Raw genomic sequence first — 20,320 nt, 5'->3', positions numbered from 1 at the left:
GGCGGTTCAAGCTCACCAGCTGCTCCTCGGAAACCCTATACAGGGTCATTATGGTTTGGAATTGACTCGATGGTAGTTAAAAACAACAAACTGTGAGAGAAGAGATTTCTGTTTGCTAAAGGCATCCATTGTGTTAATTCTGTTATAGCAGAACCCAATAACTAGGACAGCTCCCCAAACTTACCTGAGGCAGGTGGTGTTGGCCACATGTAACAGGTAAGCACCAGCAAGGCACCTGCTCAGCAAGAATTCAAACCTTGTCTCTGCAGCATGACACCCCTGGTCTCCCCCTACTGCACCACCGCGTACAGGCTTTGAGCGTTTCATGCCCAGACGTGGTATTCAGAACCTAGAAAATGATCTCCGGGCCCATGCAGAGCCTCGAGATGTAACTCAAGCCTTCAGCAACCCATATTCACTCACTTGTTGTCCATTCCACAAGCCCATGGACTGGGTGCTAGAGAGGAAGTCCCCAAGTAAGGTTTAAGTGTGTGTGGGAAGATGCAGTGTATTGGTGCCTTGGATTTTCCACCCAGAAAAGATGCCATGCCAGTCTTGTGCCTTCTGGAATGAGAGGGCAGAGGTTAAGAAACACTGCTGTAAGGGGTTGTCCAGTCAGTTGCAACTCATGTACAACAGGACGAAACACTGCCTGGTCCCGCGCCATCCTCACAGTTGCTGATACGTTTGAGCCCAGTGTTGTAGCCACTGTGTCAGTCCATGGACTTCAAGGTCTTCCTCTTTTTCTTTGCTGACCCTTTACTTTACCAAACATGTTGTCCTTCTCCAGGGATTGGTTCCTCCTGAGAACATGTTCCAAGTATGTAAGATGAGGTCCCACCATCCTTGCTTCCCAGGAACACTCTGGTAGTAGTTCCTCCAAGACAGATCTGTTCATTCTTCTGTCTGTTGCTTTTAAGTGTCATGGAGTCGGTTCTGACTCATAGTGACCCTGTATAGGGTTTCCGAGGAGTAACTGGTGAGTTTGAACCATCGACCTTGAGATTCAAACCGATCTTGTGTCCAGTGCTTATCCCACAGGGCCGCACCAAGGCAGTTCGTGGTATATTCAATATTCTTTGCTAACACCATCATTCAAATGCATCAATTCTTCTCCAGTCTTCTTTATTCATTGTCCAATTTTCACATGCATTTCAGGTGACTCAAAATACCATGGTTTGCAGGACACCTCAAAGTGACCTCTTTCCTCTTTAACACTTTTCTTGTTGTTAAGTACCATGGAGTCGGTTCTGACTCATAGTGACCCTGTACAGGGTGTCCGAGCTGTAAATCTTTACGGGAGCAGAAAGCCTCATCTTTCTCCCACACACCGGCTGGTAGTTTCAAACTGCCGACCTTGAGGTTAGCAGCCTGATTCGTAACCACTATGCTACCAGAACTTCCTTAACACTTTAAAGAGGTCTTATTAAACAAATAAGTTAGCACATGCTAACAGACTCGACAGCAGTTAACAACAACAGCAACAACAGACACCAGTGGAGTCCCGGTTTGGCATTGTGAGTTAATGCGCTGGACTGCAAGGTCGCTTTGAACTTCAAGGTTGGCGGTTCAAGTTCACCAGCTGCTCTTTGGAAACACCCTCTACAGGGTCACTGTGAGTTAGTACTGACTCAGCGGCACTTAACAACAACAATAGCAATAGACACCAGCAACTCAGAGGGGACAGGGAAACCTTAGGGACAGTGAGTTTCTGTAAACAGAAGAGGAACAAATCAGAAATGGACGGTGAAAATTGTTCGACCAACTTGAAGAATATAATCAATATCCCTGACATGTAAGTGTAGAAACTGATTAGATTGCTGTGTGTTTTTCTGTGTATATTTCCAACAACAATAAAAAAAGAAAAATTAATATTTTTAGAACACTTAACTGTAGATTGATCAGGTCCTGTGCCAAATCTTTTTGACATCGGTCATCTCGTAGCTCCTGTGTGAGGCCACCTACATGGCTGTGGAATTTCCCACTCCTAGTGACCCCACAGGACACAGTGGAACTGCCCCTTGGAGTTTCCAAGACTGTAAACCTTTATGGGAGCAGACCGCTTCTTTTCTTGAAAGGCTGAAGGGATTGGACCACCCATTTTATAGTTAGTAGGGCCGGAAGTGCTTATTCCCATTGTACACATGAAGTAACCGAGGCTCAGGAAGGTCATAGATGTGTCCAAGTTCAGACAAGATGGTTGAGAGTAGAGCTGGGCTTCAAGTTGCAGTGCAACTGGCATGTTTTACTTTTGTTGTTGTTAGATGTCGTTGAGTCAGTACCAACACATAACGACCCTATGCACACAGTACGAAACACTGCCCGGTCCTGGGCTAACCTCACAATAGTTGCCACGCTTGAGTCCATGGATGCTGCCACTCTGCCAATCCATCTCGCTGGGGGTCTTCCTCTTTTTCTCTGGTCCTCCACCCTACTAAACATGATATCCTTCTCCAGTGACTGCTCCCTCCTGACAATATGTCTGAAGTATGAGAGACGAAGTTTGGCCATCCTGGCCTCCAAGGAGCACTCTGGCTGCACTTCTTCCAACACAGATCTGTTGGCAGCCCATGGTACTTTCAGTATTCTCCTCCAACACCATAACTCAAATGCATCAATTCTTCTACGATCTTCCTTATTCACTGTCCTAGGATAGCTTTACTTTGGGGGTTATTTGCCATTCTTTTGTGCCAAGGAGTCTTTTGGCAAATAAAGTCAATTCCGTGGATCTCTTCTTAATAATAAAAAGTTTGAGTCCACGCATCAAATGCATATGATCACAAAGGAAAGTGACGATATTGAAAATGCTTCTGAATATTGATAAAACCATTTGAGACTTTGAGACGTAGTAATACACATACTTCTTTGTGAGTAACCAACCACATGACAAGAGCTGATGGTAGGTCGAATACTGCCGGTAACGTTGAGGCAGTGATCAGCGAGACCAATGCCTACAGATACTAGGTTGGGGAATGAGCTGATTTCTGTTGTGAAGAGTCCCAGGCATTCATAATGGAAAGAGAAGCTAAATCTCTGTTGTTGTTGTGTGTGCCATCGAGTTGATTCCAACCCGTAGCGACCCTATATGGCAGGGGAACGCTACCCCACAGGGTTTCCTACATGGTCATTAATGTGTTGGACTGCAGAGTTGATTTGAATTGCAAGGCCGGCAGTTCAAGCTCACCAGTCACTCCTAGGAAACTGTACAGGTTTGCTATGGGTCAGAACCAATTCGATGGCCCTTAGCAATTTTCATAGAAGTGTTTTACCAGATCTTTCTCCTGTGGAACTTCTGGGTGGCTTCAAATTGTCAACCTTTCCACCAACCAGCTGCTTACCCATTGACTAACAGTGCTCCTTAGGGAGTTGGCTGCACCCGGACCAATGCAGTCCCATTGTCTGAAGTGACCCCTGCACAGATTTCACCTGCACACCTTTGGCGGTGACGCTCTCTTGTGTTGGTGTGTGACAGTGAGCATCACCTTCAAAGCTGGTGAAAACACAGTCTCAGGTTCCTATAGAGACTGGACTCATTCTGAGAAGATGAGATTTTAACATTGAATTCAGATCATTCTGTTGCATCACGTTGGAAAGCATGGTCTTTAATGGAAAACTTGACTCTGTTTTAATAGAGTTGTATGATTGATAGTTTTCTTAATATTCCATGTTGTTAAAGAGCTATCAAGTCAGTTCTGACTCATAGTGACTCTGTGTAGGTTTCTGGGGAGGGGCTGGTGGGTTTAAACCACCACCTTGTAGTTCAAATTGACCTTGTGGTCCAGTGCTTATCCTATAATGCCACACCAGGTCTCCCCAATATTACTTGTTGTTGTTGGTGTTAAGTGCCTTCAAGTCGGTTCCAACCCACAGCGACCCTATCTAGGGTTTCCGAGGAGCGTCTGGAGGGTTTTCACTTAAATTATAGGGTCCTGTTGCTATAGAGCAGAGTCCGTCTGAGAACAACCCCACATGACAGAGTCAAACTGCTCTGCTCCAGAGGGTTTCTCAGGCTGTTGTCCTTACGCCGGCATAAAGATCGCCAGGACTTTTCTCCTGGGCAGTTGCTAGTGGCTTTGAACTGCCAACCTTTAAATTAGCAGTCAAGTATTTTACTATCACACCCCAGGGCTCCATACATTTCAGCTGCTAGAATTGTTAGGTAGTGAGCCTGTGCCCAACAGAACATAACACTGCCCGTTCTTGCAGCGTCCTCAGAACTATAGCTTGAGTCCATTGCTGCTGTCACTGTATCAGTCCAGCTCTTTGGGGAATCTTCCTCTTTATCATTGACTTTCCCAAACATGATGTTCTTTTCCAGTGATTAATAAATTAAAGATGTCATTTCTCCCCCGTCTAAAGTCATTAAACCATTAAAACCAGTTCCCTCTGAGTTAGTTCCAATTCCAGATGATCCCTAACTGTCAGAATAGAACTTTGCTCCCCTAGATCTTCAATGGTTGGTTTTTTGGAAGTAGATCTCCAGGTATTTCTTCAGAGGCACCTCAAACCTCCAGGCTGTCTGTTAGCAGCTGAGTCTGTTAGTCGTTTGCAACCTTTAGGGACCCCTCAAGCTCATGACCCCTCAAATCTGCCTATGGCTGGAGGTTCATGGATTCCTGATTTATATAGTTTATGTTGTTCATGTCTGTTCAAGGAACAGATATGGATTTGTCTGTCATTATCTAGGATGGGTGGGGGATTGTACCATGAAAATCCATATCTGTTCCTCGACCAGATGTGAACAATATAAACATTACAAATCAGGAATCCATGGTGGGAGATTCGAGTCCAACCAGAGATGCTTCTGAAGAAAAATCTGGAAATTAAACAAACAAACAAAAAACAAGCCAGTGGAGCACAGTTCTGCTCTGACACACATGGAGACACCATGAGTTGGAATCGGCAAAAAACAATTGTTGTACAAGGTGGCTTCAAAAAAAATAATTCGTGGAAAAACTCCATTATCTTTCCATTGCATTTTTCCATGAACTTCTTGAAACTCCCTCATATTTTGTTTTTATTTTTATCTCATTTAATTGCCACTTATGCAAATGAGGAGACTCAGGTTCTGAGAAGTGAATTCTAGCGCTCCAGGTAGAATAGCTAACACGTTGTCAAGTTCTGATTTGAGCCAAGCACCATCCTACTTCCAGCTGCTAAAACAGACTTGGGATAGCACGAGTCGGGTCCCCATCCGTGTGTGCAGGAGAATGTGTGAGTCCTTAGATTGTTGTTGTTGTTAAGTGCCATCGAATCAGTTCCAACCCATAGTGACCCTAGGGTTTCCAAGGAGTCCTTAGGTGGAGGGGCCCAAATCACGAGAGCCTGCACTGAAGGAGGAAAATTGTTAACTTTTGCTTATTTTGTAGCCAAAAGCTGGGTCTCTTGGATCGGGTTCGCCTTTCTAATCCTCGTGGTAGCAATTCTAAAGGAAAGCTATTTACCCCTCTGAATGTAGATGCTATAGAAGAAAGTCCTTCTAAAGAACCAAAGCCTGTTGGCTTAAACAATAAAGAGCGTTTCCGTACCGCCTTCCGCATGAAAGCCTACGCTTTCTGGCAGAGTTCTGAAGGTAACACGTTCCTTTTCTCTTTACTCGATGTCCTCTGTGTCTCCTGCCCCCAGCCCCTTCCTAACTCACCTCCCTTTCCCATTGGAAGAACTCTCAACTTGACAAGATCACCCTTTCTGTATCTCCCTGAACCAACTTCCTGTTTTGTCTTATTCGTGTCCTCTGGGTTGATGGCTTCTGTTATACATTGCCATGGATCTCCTAGACCATGAAGCTCCCAGATGAGCTATTTTCACCACCTCTGTCAGCATGAGCCCCTCAGGGAGGCTTGGGCCATGTCACCATGGTTTCCACAGGTGGATGGGTTGAATGAATTATCATGATGGTCAAGTTGTAAGAGGGAGACAGGTCAGGTACAGAGAGACCTGGGAGATATGAGACATCATTGTTTCCAGAGGGTGGGAAGAGAAGTTGGGAAAGGTCCTCTTGGGCTTTATGAAAGATGGCCTCTGGGCCTCTTTCACATATGGAAAGGGACCACAAGCAAGAAAGCCCTTATCTTCAGTGTTTGCGACTACACACAGCATCTTAGCCGGTCTTCTCCAAGATCACCTGAGTCACTTGAGGGTCACAATGACTTTCCCAAGGTCACCAGGGTAGTGGCTGACAGACCAAGAATCTATACGCAGTTCTGTCGGACTGTAAAGCCCACATTATCTTTTGCTGTCTCTCTGAGACTACTCGGGAATTCTGGGATCATGACCATTCTAGGAAGGTTCTCACTGAATCAGGCCTCTCACTCCTTCCCAATTCTATGACCTGCCACTGACAAGAATGTCTGCCTCTCAGATGCAGGGACAGGAGATCCCATGGCAGAAGACAGGGGCTACGGGAATGAGTTCCTCATTGAAGACATGATCCCCACCCTGAAGGCCGCCATCCGAGCAGTCAGGTAAGATTTTCTCCCTCCTCACCTAGGTGTTTCCAGGAGGCCTGGCCCCACTCCCATAGGAAATGGCAGTTGGGATGCAGAAAGTGGGTAGGAAGTGCGGTTGGGATGAATGAAGGTGGCAGAAAGTACAATTGGCATTCAGGAAAGTGGGTGACGACTCCCAAATGAGATTTAAGGTCATCTTCTTTTTCACCTACACTCTACGGAGCGTGCTGTCCTTCTCCAAGGATGTCTCTTCCTGACAGTATGTCCAGAGTACAAAAGATGAAGTCTCACCATCCTCACATCTAAGGGGCATTTGGGCTGTATGTCTTTCCAAGACAGAGTTGCTTTTTCCTCTGACAGTTCATAGTTTACTCAGTCTTCTTCATCCACATATCATGAATTTTTTGTAAGATTCCCAGTCCAATAGCTCAGGCAACTACAACAGATCAGGCAACTACAACTGCAGCCCAATAGATCAGGTGGTCTTGTGACATGTGGACCTCAGCAAAGCCTTTGACCCAGTTTTCATATGCCACCCTGGACAGTATGATGGCACTATGAATACCAGAAAGAGGCTTACCTGTGCTCTAGTGACTACACAAAGGCTTTTGACTATGTGTATCTTGACAAGCTATGGACAACATTGCGGAGAACGAATATTTCAGAATACTTAATTGTGCTCTTGAGGAACATGCACATAGACCAAGGGGCAGTTGTTTCAACAGAATGAGGTAACGCTGAATGGTTTAAAATTAGCATAGGTGTGTACCAGGGTGGTGTTCTTTCACCATACTTATTCAATTTGTGTGCTGAGAAAATAATCTAAGAAGCTGAATTACATGAACAATGTGGCATCAGGATTAGAGGAAGACTCATTAACAACCTGCCATATGCAGATGATACAACCTTGCTTGCTGAAAGCGAAGAAGACTTACTGATGAAGAACAAGGACCATAGCCTTCGGTATGGGTTGTGACTCAATATAAATAAAACAAAAATCCTCACCACTGGACCAAGAAATAACATAAATATAAATGGAGAAAAGATTGATGTCAAAGACTTCATTTTGCTCAGATCCACCATTAGCACTCAGGGAAGTAGCTTTCAAGAAATCAAACGATGTATTGCATTAGGCAAATCTGCTGCACAAGATCTTGTTAAAGTGTTGAAGAGCAAAGGTGTTAGTTTGAGGACTAAGGTGCGCCTGACCCAAGCCATGGTGTTTTCAATAGCCTCATAAGATTTTGAAAGTTGGATAGTGAATAAGGAAGACGTGAAGAATTGATGCATTTGAGTTATGGTGTTAGAGGAGAATATTGAAAGTACCACGGACTACCAAAAGAACAAATAAATCTGTGTTGGAAGAAGTACAGCCAGAATGCTTCTTGGAATCTAGGATGGCCAGACTTTGTCTCTCATACTTTGGACATAGTGTGAGGAGGGACCGGTCCCTAGAGAAGGACATCGTGTTTGGCAAAGTGGAAGGTCAGGGAAAAAGAGGGAGACCCCCAAGGAGATGGATTCTCATGCTGTTTTGCATAGGGTCGCTATGAGTCAGTACTGACTCAATGGCCTAGCAACAATGTTTTAGATAAGAACACAACTGTCTGGATCATACTGGTTGAATGAAAATATTCAAAGAAAGCAAATGAATGAATCTGTGTCAACCTGGAGGGAGTGTTGGCTGAAATGCTCCATGGGTTTGGACTTTACCTTGTACTTATTAGCATATTTTTTTGTCACTTTAATCCAGGGAGCAGAAACTTTTGTTCAATAAAAGACTAGGTAGTGAATGTTCTAGACTTTGTCATCCATTTAGTCTGTTGTAAGTATTCAACTACACCGTTGTAATGCAAAAATGGCTGTAGACAATATCTAATGAATGGATGTGGCTGTGTTCCAATAAAACTTTATTTGCTAAAACAGGAAAATGGCTAGATTTGGCCCACAAGCTTTAGTTTGCCAGCTCTGTGGTGTTATGGGTTAATGTGGTGGACTGCAAAGTCAGTTTGAACCACAATGTTGTTGGTACAAGCTCACCAGCTGCTCCTTGGAAACCCTTTACAGGGTCACTATGGGTAGGAGCCAACTCAATGGCACCTAACAACAACAACAAAACTCATAGATGACTCAGCAACCCGATGTGCAAAAGAACAAAACACTGCCCAGTGCTGTGCTGGCCTCACAACTGTATTTGAGTCCATTGCACCCACTGTATCGATTCATCTCATTGGAAGCCTTCCTCACTGACCTACTTCACTGAGCATCATCTTCTTCTCCCAGGACTGGTCTTTCCTGATAATCCTAGATTGTTGTTGCTGTTGAATCAGTTCTGACTCGTAACTATCCTACATAGCATTTCTGAGAGTGGCTGGTGGATTTGAACAGGTGACCTTGCAGTTACTAGTCCTGTGATTATCCTACAGCACCAAAGCAGGGCCTGATAACTTTGTATGCTGCTGGTGGTAGTGTGCCATGGAGTTGATTCCGACTCATAGTGACCCTGTACAGGGTTTCTGAGGCTGTAAATCTTTATGGGAGCAGAAAGCACCATCTTTCTCTCGTGGAATGGCTGGTAGTTTCGAACTGCCGACCTTGAGGTTAGCAGTCCGATTCCTAACCATTCTGCTACCAGAGCTCCTGATAACCTTATACAGAGCTACGTGAAGAGCAGGCTTATAAAATGACACAAAATTGGGAAGAATGGTAAGTAAATTGTATGACATAATCAATAAACCAGAATAACTTTAGAGACTAGTGTGGTAGCCATGACAAACAAGCTGTGTTTTAATGCACCTTGAAATCTAATTGTGTAGCTTGAAGACAGGCGGCCTTGATGTCAGCTGGGGCCTCATGACATGGATCATTGATTTAAAAACCAAACTCACTGCTGTCAAGTTGATTCTGACTCACAGTGATCCTGGGATGGGTTTCCAAGACTGTAAATCTTTACAGGAGCAGAAAGCCTTAACTTTCTCATCGGGAGTGGCTAGTGGGTTTGAACTGCTCACCTTTCAGTTAACAGTATGATACTTATCTTACACACCACTGTGATTTTAACTGATGTTGTTCTAAACAGGATTCAAACTCATGATTAGTCCTCAAGGAACTTTACTGTTGCCCAGGAAGATGGAGGGGCGGGTGGCCTCATTCCTCCATTCTAGGTGCCTTGTATTGTAAGAAACTTGGGAGAATTCAGGGAAAAGAAATAAGCTTTTTTTTACTAAGTGCTCATGAACAGAAGAATTTAAGACGCTAACAGAGAGGAAATATATTAACTATCCTCAGACAGAGCTGTGACCCAGTCATTAGAAGTCTTGCCTTTGTAGGCACTCACACCTAGGTTGGAGGACCACCTCTGACCACATTAGCTAGATGCCCTGGGGAGATGCTGAGGTTCTTGGAGACAGTTTCGTCATTTAAAAGTCTCTCTACAATCAGGATTGCGTATGTTGCAGTTGGCCCAGGGCTGGCATGTAATGACCACGCAATAAATATTCTATCTTATTTTTAGTATCATTTTCCTATTATTCAAATGATTTCAGGGCAGTAGGTATGAAGACATGCCTAGGGTGGCACTATAGGATCAGCACTGGATTGTGAAGAGCTGTTCACAAGGTCGGCAGTTCAAGACAACCAGTCGCTGCTCAGAAACACTACACAGGGTCACTATGAATCGTAACCAACTCGAAGGCACTTACCAGGTATGAAGACAAGGGCCTACAATGCCTTATTCTGTGTGGTCAAAGGAATGCAAGTAGTGCCGAGAGTTGGAACTTCTCCCCAGTCAGTCTTTTGCTCTTTGGTACCCTTTTCCTCTGTCCAGCTTTGCTAGCCCTGGTTAATGTTCCCCTCAGTCCCTCACCTGACTCAGACATGCATTTACCCCACCTTGCAGAATTCTACAATTTCGTCTCTATAAGAAAAAGTTCAAGGAGACTTTGAGGCCTTATGATGTGAAGGATGTGATCGAGCAGTATTCTGCTGGTCATCTTGACATGCTTTCCAGGATAAAGTACCTGCAGACAAGGTAAGACCATCATGTCTAGAGAAACTGGGTTTTCCTGCCCAGGGTGGAATCAAAGCCACCGGAATCCTGGAGTATAAGGTGAAAGGGAGACAGATGTAATCACAAATGCAAGGGAAAACCTAAGAACAAAGATGTTCATCAAGCATTATGTTGAACAGTGAGACTGTGCAGCATCTTCGTTGCCTAACTAACAATTCATTTTACTGAGCACCTGTGTGCGTCACATCAAAAAGAAAACCTTAAACTCACTGCCATTGGATTGATTCCAACTCATAGAGCCCTTACTGGGTTTCTGGGGCTGTAAGTCTTTAGAAGTATAGAAAGCTTTGTCTTTCTCCCAAGGAGTGGGTTTGAACTGCCAACATTGCAATTATCAGCCCAGTGCTTATTCTACAGCACCACACAAGGACTCCCATAAGGTATTTCACTGTTGTTGTTGTTAGGTGCCCTCAGTCTGTTCCTACTCATGGCGGCCTTATACACAACAGAAGGAAACACTGCCCAGTCCTGCGTCATCCTGACAACTGTTACGTCTGAGCCCATTGTTGCTGCCAATATGTCAGTCCATCTCGTTGAGGGTCTTCCTCTTTTGTGCTGACGCTCCACTTTTCCAAGCATGATGCCCTTCTCCAGGACTGGTCCCTCGTAACAGCATGTTGAACGTATGAGAGATGAAGTCTTGCCACTTTCAGCATTAAGGAGCATTCTGGCTGTTCTAAAATAGACGTATTTGTTGTACTTACAGTCCATGGTACTTTCAATATTCTCTTCTAATGCCGTAATTCAAATGCACTGATTCTTTTATGGTCTTGATTATTCACTGTCAAACTTTCATAGGCATATGAGGCTGTTGAAAACATCATGGTTTGGGTCAGGTGCACCTTAGTCCTCAAACTGCTATCTTTGCTCTTTAAAGAACACTTTAAAGAGGTTTTGTGCCGCAGATTTGTGTAATGTAATACATCATTTGATTTCTTGACTGCTGCTTCCATAAGCACTGTTTCTAGACTCAAGCAAAATGAAGTCTTGGGCAACTTTAGTCTTTTTTCCATTTATCATGGTGCTATTTATTCGTCCAGTGGTAAGGCTTTTTGTTTTCTATGCATTGATGTGCAATCCATACTGAAGTCTGTAGTCTTTGATCTTGATCTGTATTTTAAGTCCTCTTCACTTCCAGCAAGCAAAGTTGTGTCATCTGCAGATCGCATGTTGTGAATGTCTCTTCCTCCAATCCTGCTGCCATGTTCTTCTTCACATAATCCGTTTTCTTTAATTACTTGCTCAGCATGCAGATTAAGTATGGTGCAAGGATACAACTGTGGCACACACCATGCTTCTTTTAAACCATTCAGAATCCCCTTGTTCTGTTAGAATGATTGCCTCTTGCTCTGTGTACAAGTTCCTCGTGAGCACAATAAAGTGTTCTGGAATACCCATTTTTCACAGTGCTATCCATAGCTTCTTATGGTCCACACAGTTGAAGGCCTTTGCATAGTCAATAAAGCACAAGTAAACATCTTTATGGTGTTCTTTGCTTTCAGCCAACATCCACTAGCTGTCAGCAGTGATGTATCCCTAATTTCACATCCTATTTTGAATCCTGTTTGAATTTCTGGTAGCCTCCTTGCTAATGTACTGTTGCAACCGTTTTTTAATTATCTTCAGCAAAATTTTCCTTACATGTGATATTAATGGTATATTGTTTGATAAGTTCTGCATTCCATTGGGTCACCTTTCTTTGGAATGGGCACAAATATGGGTCTCTTCCTATAGGTTGGCCAGGTAGCTGTTTTCCACATTTCTTGACATAGATGAGTGAGTGCCTACAGGGTTGTATCAGTTTGCAAGCAGCATTTTATAATGAGGAAATAGAAGTATATTATCCAGCTAGTAGGGAGCAGATCTGGGAATCAAACCCGGTGAGACTGGTTACATAACCCTGTCTTCTCTAACATATCTCACTTGTGCAGTTAGAAAGACTCGCTACTAGAAGTATGGGACCTGCTCTCCTTAAAGCTTATGCACCATCTTTTGGACTTTTAGACTCCAGAACTGTGAGAATGATAAATATGTTCTTTAAGCAAAAAAAAAAGAGAGAAAAAGTGTGCACCATCAAAGATCATGGCTGAACAACCTATGATAGACATGAACTATTCCGCCATAAAGAGAAATGGAGTTCTGGTTCCTGCTACAATTAGATGAACCTTGAACACATTATGCTGAATGGAATAAGCCAGACACCAGAGGGTAAACATCACATGATCCTTTTTACATGACATAACCAAATCTGGCGAATGCATAGAGACAGAAAGTGGAGCCTGCTTACCAGGAGTTTGTGCAGAGGGTGGAATGGGGGATGGTGATGATGAAATGTTTTGAAAATAATGGTGATGGTTATGCATGCTGTGAATGTAATTAATACCACTCACTGAGTTGTATACTTAAACATGCATACGATGGCAAATTTCACATGATAGTTACCACCATAACATAATATCTGTGCAGCCATGAGATTATATTGAGAAAAAGTCTAGAATGATTTTTTTTTAATTCTATAAGCTATGAATATATGTATATATATGAATACACTCAGAGGTATTGAAAAGATCATGGACAAATGGAATGAAAAGATAATGGATTTTTCCCACACACTTTTTGAAGCTTCTTCGAAAATACAGTTGCCTTGACCACAATGCTTTTGAACTGGTGGAACCCTGATTTTTCCCTGTTGCTGTGGCAGGGATTAAACGCTGTGTGAAGCTCCCCATCTCCAGGACTTTGGTTAAAGGGGCAGAAGGGGGAGGGGCTAGCCAGAGTGGAACTGCTCATGCTCACAAATGCTCATCACCATAGCAACAGGAAGCTTAAAGATGTGTTGTTCAAGGGTCAACTGTATGTGTGTGTGTATGTGTGTGTTTAGACTTCAAAAGTTCCAGAAAAAAAATCTACTTCTTGTTGTTAAGTGCCGTCCAGTCAGTTCCAACCCATAGCAAGTCTGTATAGGGTTTCTGAGGAGCAACTGGTGAGCTTGAACCACCTACCTTCTGGTTCAAATGACTTTGCAGTCTGGAGCATTACCCCACAGCGCCACACCATCTACTACCTTTAAATTTCATTTCCCAGGAACTTTTGAAACCCCTTCATAAGGATATACATATATATTTGGTGGAGAGCATGGGAGTTCCATATAATAAGAACTAAATTGCAAACTACAAGGTTGGCAGTTAAAGCCCACCAACCTCTTCATGGAACAAAGATGAGGCTTTCTGCTCCCACAAATATTTAAAGCCTTGGAAACCCTATATAGGATCACTATGAGTTGGATCCAACCTAACAACACTTAGCAACAACATCAACAACAATGTATATGGGGAGTGCTGGAGGAGCTATAGGCTGAGTGTTGGACCACTAACCACAAGGTCAGTCACAAGGCCAGCCCTTCAAGCCCACCAGCCACTCCACACAGCCTCAGAAACCAACTCTGGCACCTAACAACAGTTCATAAATGTTTACAATGTATGGTGTTGTTAAGTGCCTGCCATCGAGTCAGTTCCCACTCATAAGCAACCTTGTTTAGGGTTTCCAAGGATCAGCTAGTGGGTTTGAACTGTTAGCAGTCCAGTGCTTATTTTGCATCACACCAGCACTCTGTATACAGTGTGGTGGTGATGGTTGTGTGCCGTGGAGTCGGTTCCGACTCATGGTAACCCTGTAGAGGGTTTCCAAGGCTGTAAATCTGTATGGGAGCATAAAGCCTCACCTTTTCCCCATGGAACAGCTGGTCGTTTTGAACTGCTGCCCTTGAGGTTAGCAGCCCGACTTGTAACCGCTACACTACCAAAGCTCCTTGTACTCTGCTTGGATCTGGTGATATTAACTAATACATACGTACAATATGACTACAAAAGCATACGGACAACACTTCTGACAACATAGACTCTCCCCTAGAGGGGCTGAGAGGAAAGAGTTCAAGAATACCCTGCCAAAGAGATTACAGGGCTATGTTGAGATGATAGGGTTAAATGTAATTTATTGTTTTTTTCTGCTTTTTAAATTGATCAAGTCCTCAGTGGCTTATTAAAAATACCTTTTTAATAAGAAAATAAAGGATGATGTGAAGTCTGGTGACCTAGAACTGGCCATTGGACTACCCGAGTCCTATTCGGAGCTCATCCTCTGAGCTACGTGAGATTTCAAATTGAGACAGGTCTTCTCTGACATCATTTTCCTCCTCTGACTCACATTCCCCATGCCAGGCTGTCCTGGACAGCTGATAGGAATATTCACATGGATGGGTTGAAAGTTATGGGACTGTCAGTTGAGGGGAGATTATTACGAACCGTACTTTAATACCTAACTTTAATAACTGACTGGGATACCAACTTTCCTGCCTAGCACAGTGGCAGGCATACAGTCGGTGCTCAATGTCAGCTGAACAAACAGTGCATGAGTGAAGTCTGAGCCTAGAGTTGTGTTACTTGTGCCAGGATGACTCTGTGCACTGTCCCTTTGAGCATCATCCGTGGCATAGCAGATTGCATACATAAGGACCAGTCTGAAGGGGCTGCAGTGGGCCAGTGCACAGGCCGTTTTTTATATTTATCAGGCACATGCATTTCCATGAGTTGGTACGAGTGACTGCCTGCATAATTAAAGGCATGTCCCCAAGCCATGCTGATGGAGTCCTGGCGTGGTGCTGTGGGATAAAGCGTGGGACCACAAGACTGGTGGTTCAATCCCATCAGCGGCTCCTTGGAAACCCTATACAGGGTGGCTGTGAGTCAGAACCGACTTGATGGCACTAAACAACAACAACAACAAACCATGCTGATACGACAGTAGACCTGGGAGAAAGGATGCTGGTGTCTATGGGGAGCAGGGGGTGTTCAGATCAGGGACAGGGGTCCGTGGCTCTTCTGAGAGCTGGGAGCGTGGTCTGAATGGTCCTGTGCCTAACACCAGCCTTGAAGCCTCCTCCTTGGCCTTCTCCTCAGCCCAGCCCCACAAACACATCAGAGGATTTTTCTCTCCTGTTGTGTTCGGTAGCAGCTCAGATCAGGAATGGTAGCAGGGGCTGGAGTTGATGCCAGACCCGCCATGCGGATGGTCAGAGGAGCCGGTGGAACAGCAGTGTTCGGCACAGCTGAAAACCCAGCCTACGATTTAACAGTAGAAACTCCCTAACTAGATGGTTTGGGGAGGAATCAAAGAGCTGGAAGACAAGATTGGTTTGCAGACGCAAGTACTATTTCCTACAAGAATAATAGGATACAACTCTCACCCTATCCCAGTAGGCAGTCTGCCTCCCTCTCCCCTGGGATGGGAAGATGGATACAACTCTCACCCTATCCCAGTAGGCAGTCTGCCTCCCTGTCCCCTGGGATGGGAAGATGTCCCATAGAAAAAAATAAAATAAAATGAAATAATAAATTCTCCCTCTCCTTTTCTTTTTCACCCTCTCCTTCCCCTTCTCCTCATAACTTCTCTTCCTTCCATTTCTCTTCCCCACTTCTTTCTCCCCTCCCCACCTCCCTCCCCACTACCTCTCCTCTTTTCTCTCTCCTTCGCTTATAAATTCCAAACCCATATCCAACTTAAGAGGGAATAACCTTCTTTGTTTTTGTCTTAAGACAAAGTCCTGTGTGAGTCAATGCCCCCTCACTTTGTGTTTTCTCTTTCAGAATAGATATGATTTTTACCCCAGGACCTCCATCTACTCCAAAACACAAGAAGTCTCAGAAGGGCACAGCGTTCACCTACCCATCCCAGCAATCTCCCAGGTGGGGTCTGTGGTGCCAAAGTCCGTCAACAACTTGCTTTGCACCTGACAGATTCATTTAAAAAGTTTCTTTTCTCCCCTCTTTATTTACTTTGTGTTGAAGTATAATTCAATATGGAAAGGAGAAGTTTGCAAAACTGTACAGTTTGATGAGTTATATAGAACACTACCAGCACCCTAAGTCACCCTCACTGCCACTATGTTGACTCCCAGCAACATTAGCTGTATTTGTCTGCATTTTCATTTAGATTTTATATATAAATGAAATCAAACATTTGTTCAGTGAGGGCTCCATTTTTAAGATGATGTCAGTATTTTAAGGTCTGTACCAGCTAAAGAAAGCACACAGGTAGGCTGGATTTATCACATGAACCAATCATTTTCACCTCTGCTTTAATCTAAGACTGCTCAGCCGACTGGTTCAGGAGTCAGTAACTGATGAGAGAAAAAAATCAACTACAGACAGACCTCAGTAATGTGAGTTTGGTTCTAGACCAACACCATAAAGTGAATATCATAATAAAGTAAGTTGCAGGAATTGGTTGGTTTCCCAGTGCCTAGAAAAGTTAAATTTGCACTAAACTGTAGTCTCTGAAGCATGCAATAGCATCATGAAATGCTGTGAGCGTCATCAGAAGGTAACACAGAGACTCCATGATGGACACTGTACTATTGTAACAACATTGTACTGTTGAAACAACATTGTACTGTTGAAACAATGTCGCCCACAGACTTGCTTGAGGCAGGATCACCATAGCATCCAATTTGCTAAAAAAAAACCACAAGTATTTGCTAAGTGCAATAAAACAAGATATGCCTGTTTTCTGACCTGACCCTAACATTGAGGACTGTGAGCAATAGCTTGTTACTGTTGTTAGCGACTGCCAACTCACAACCACTCTGTGTACAACAGAACGGAATACCCTAGGCCTATATCATCTTGTTATAACCCCAGATCGGAGCGCTGTTTGGAATCCCTGAAAATTCTCATGTAGATGGAATATAAAATATTAAACCTTGCTGGAATTTGGCAAACTTGAACTGTGCACTCAGAGCAAATACAGCCCCATCTCAACCCCGTTCCCCCTAGCATCATCTTTTGCCTCATTTTCCAGATTTGGCATTTGTTTTTGAATTCTTCATAGAATGGGCCACCTGAAATATTTTTTTGTCCACTTCAGACATGCCTCCTGACACACATAGACAGACACACACTCACTCAGAGTTGTTGTTGTTGTTGTGAAATGCCGTCGAGTCGGTTCTGACCCATAGCAACCCTGTATAGGATTTCCAAGGAGCAGCTGGTGAGCTTAAACCACCAACCTTGCAGTTCAAACAGCTTTGCAGTCTGGTGCATCAGCCCACAGAGCCAAACCAGGGTAGAAGCTCATAATCATTAATCTGAGATTGAAAGGCAAAGTAATTTAGTTGAAAGGAATGGAAGACTCTTGGCACAGTTAGCTGGTTTATTAGCTTTGACACCAAACAGTATCCGTTGTCTTCAGATAGATTCTGACTCCTGATAACGCTATGTCTGTCGGCGTCAGCACATGCTCTGTAGGGTTTTCAATGGCTGAGTCTTCAAAAGCAGATCTCCAGGCCTTTTTTCTGTGGTGCTTCTTGCTGGTATCAATCCTCCAGCCTTTCAGTTAGCAGTTGAGCACATGAATCAATTGTACCATACAACGTTTTGTCCAGCTGTGACACAGAGACCACGTAAAGTAACGTAATATATTTGACTTCAAACTTACCTGCAGTGAAGCTGAGAAGGAGATGCAGGTGTTGACATCAGGGAATGCCAGCCTTCCCACTCTCATGTAGCTCCCGAGTTGAGTGAGCATCTTCCAGGATGCACAGGTTTAAGAGGAAGACTCATCACCATCAGCCTAGGCTCCCCTGCCTGGGATAGCTTGCAAAGCGAACAGGAGTGTCATGGCCTTACATAATTGTTGGCTTTTTCCTAGGAATGAACCCTATGTAGCCAGAGTATCCACATCAGAAACTGAAGACCAAAGTATGATGGGGAAATTTGTCAAAGTCGAAAGACAGGTAAATCTTTTCCTCCCCTCACCAAAACAATAATAAAACGATATAAAATGTATTTCCAAATGCCGTTCTTTTCATAGGGAAAGAACAGACTTGAGTAACACGATCTATATGACTCGAAAAAGGATTTGAAATTTAAGTCCCTAATTCTGCAATTCATGACGAGGTAATCACATGCAAACTACATAAAATGTTCTGAGCCTCAGTTTCCTCATCTGTAAGATGGGACTTGTAATCCCTCCTATGATTGTTATGAAGAATAAATTAATTGATACCTGAGAATTATCTGGAATTACTTACTGGCAACATAGAAAATACTCAGCAAACAGTAGCTGCTATCATTAGGCAGGGTTCTCAAGATGTCTAAATGAAGTGGTGGTGGTAATGTGCGGTGGAGTCGATTCTGACTCGTAGTGACCCTGTCAATCTTTACAGGAGCAGAAAGCCTCATCTTTCTTCTGTGGAACAGCTGGTAGTTTCGAACTGCTGACCCTTGAGGTTAGCAGCCTGATTTGTAACCACTATGCTACCAGAGCTCCTTATAGCATCTTCAAATGCTAAACACATTAACTGCTTCTCCGTGACCCCTTAAGACATGTTAGTTACAACTTCCTCCTGCCAGGAGACCAGAAGAAACAGATGACATTCACTTGTCATTACTAACCTTTCTTTACATTACTAACTGCATAAGAATCCTGATCAAAAGAGGGAGAAATGCAAAACAGAATTTCAGATCCTCATGGAATTCAGACTTTCTGGAGCCATCGAGGCTAGATGAACCCCTGAAATGATTCTGAATCATCTTTAAACCTTAAACCAAAACTATCCTCTGAAACCATCTTAAAACCCAGCAGTAGTTTGGCTTGATTCGTCGTAATGACAGTCTGCCTTCAGCATTGCACTCTTTTAAAGAGCAGTCGATATGGGGTCAGAGGGTCAACCATAGCCAGAAGGTTAGAGGAGAAATGCAGCGGGCCATGGGTTCATGTTGGTGGTGGAGCAATTCATTCAGAAAAGGAAAGTGGGAGTGGCTTCACACCACAAGCAATGCCATCATTGTCGCTGATTTGTACACAGAGAAATTGTTTTGCTGTGTATATTCTCAACAAGAACATAAAAAAGAATACATTTTTAAATAAAAAGATGTTAGTTCCTTCCTCCCAGTTCATGGCCTTGGTCCTTCTTCCCTTCACACCCAGATCTCTGGGTGTCCAGTGTGAATAGGGTGAACGAGGACTGAGTGTGAGTAGGTTTCATCCAGGACACTAAGAGAAAGCCACCCAGCCACAGAATCTCCTCAAACTTACCTTGTGCCCCACAGGCATGCTGACTACTGCACTCTTAGCCTGACTTCACGCCTGAGGGTTGGCAGTGCCTGTTGCCCCTGGGATCCATATCCATCCTCGAATTTTATCCCTAACCCAGAACTGGATCTGTGCAGGGAAGGCCAGAGACCATGTGGATGGGCACTCTGGTCTTTTCATTTTTAAGTTTTCAATATTAATCTCAGCACTTCCGTTTACTAGGTCTCTGACCTTTGATGCCTCACCTTCTTGTGTCTCTGTTTCCTTACCTATAAAATAGAAATCATGATAATATCCACTGTGTTCCTGGGTCAGCCTGTCTCAGCGAGGGTCTTCCTCTTCTTTACTATCCCCTGTCATTACCAGCATAATGTCCTTTTCCAGGGAGTCGTCCCTCCTGATAGCACTCAAAGTACGTGAGGTGAAGTTCCACAGTGGCTCCAACATAACAACAATTGTGAGACTGGTACAGCAGCAGGCAGCGTTTCGGTCTATTATAAACAGGGTCGCTGTGAGTCAGAACCGACTCAATGGCACCTAACACTGACACAGTAGTATCCATCCCATGGGGTAGTTGTGAGCATTAAGTGGGTGAATATCTCCAAAGTCTGTAAAACATTGATGGAGATGAACTAAACTGCCATCTAAGTATTAATTATTATTAAGGCCTGGATGCTGTCTCTGTCCTGTATTTAATATAATATAATTTATA

The 20,320-nt window shown here is 43.7% G+C and overlaps 1 protein-coding gene across 1 annotated transcript in view; it reads left to right on the top strand.

Annotated features, from left to right (window-relative positions):
- KCNQ3 (potassium voltage-gated channel, KQT-like subfamily, member 3) overlaps positions 1-20,320 on the top strand; it is a 366,273-nt gene that overhangs the window by 342,447 nt on the left and 3,506 nt on the right. Inside the window, 5 exon segments of the mRNA XM_006830712.1 lie at positions 5,370-5,572; positions 6,362-6,464; positions 10,348-10,479; positions 16,161-16,259; positions 18,223-18,307. Of these exon segments, the coding sequence (XP_006830775.1) occupies positions 5,370-5,572; positions 6,362-6,464; positions 10,348-10,479; positions 16,161-16,259; positions 18,223-18,307 (622 nt within the window).

The sequence above is a fragment of the Chrysochloris asiatica genome, unplaced genomic scaffold (genome assembly GCF_000296735.1).
Source record: "Chrysochloris asiatica unplaced genomic scaffold, ChrAsi1.0 scaffold00001, whole genome shotgun sequence".
In the NCBI taxonomy this organism is placed as follows: domain Eukaryota; kingdom Metazoa; phylum Chordata; class Mammalia; order Afrosoricida; family Chrysochloridae; genus Chrysochloris; species Chrysochloris asiatica.
The sequence above is the reverse complement of the archived record's forward strand: the minus strand, read 5'-3'. Positions and strand labels throughout refer to the sequence as shown.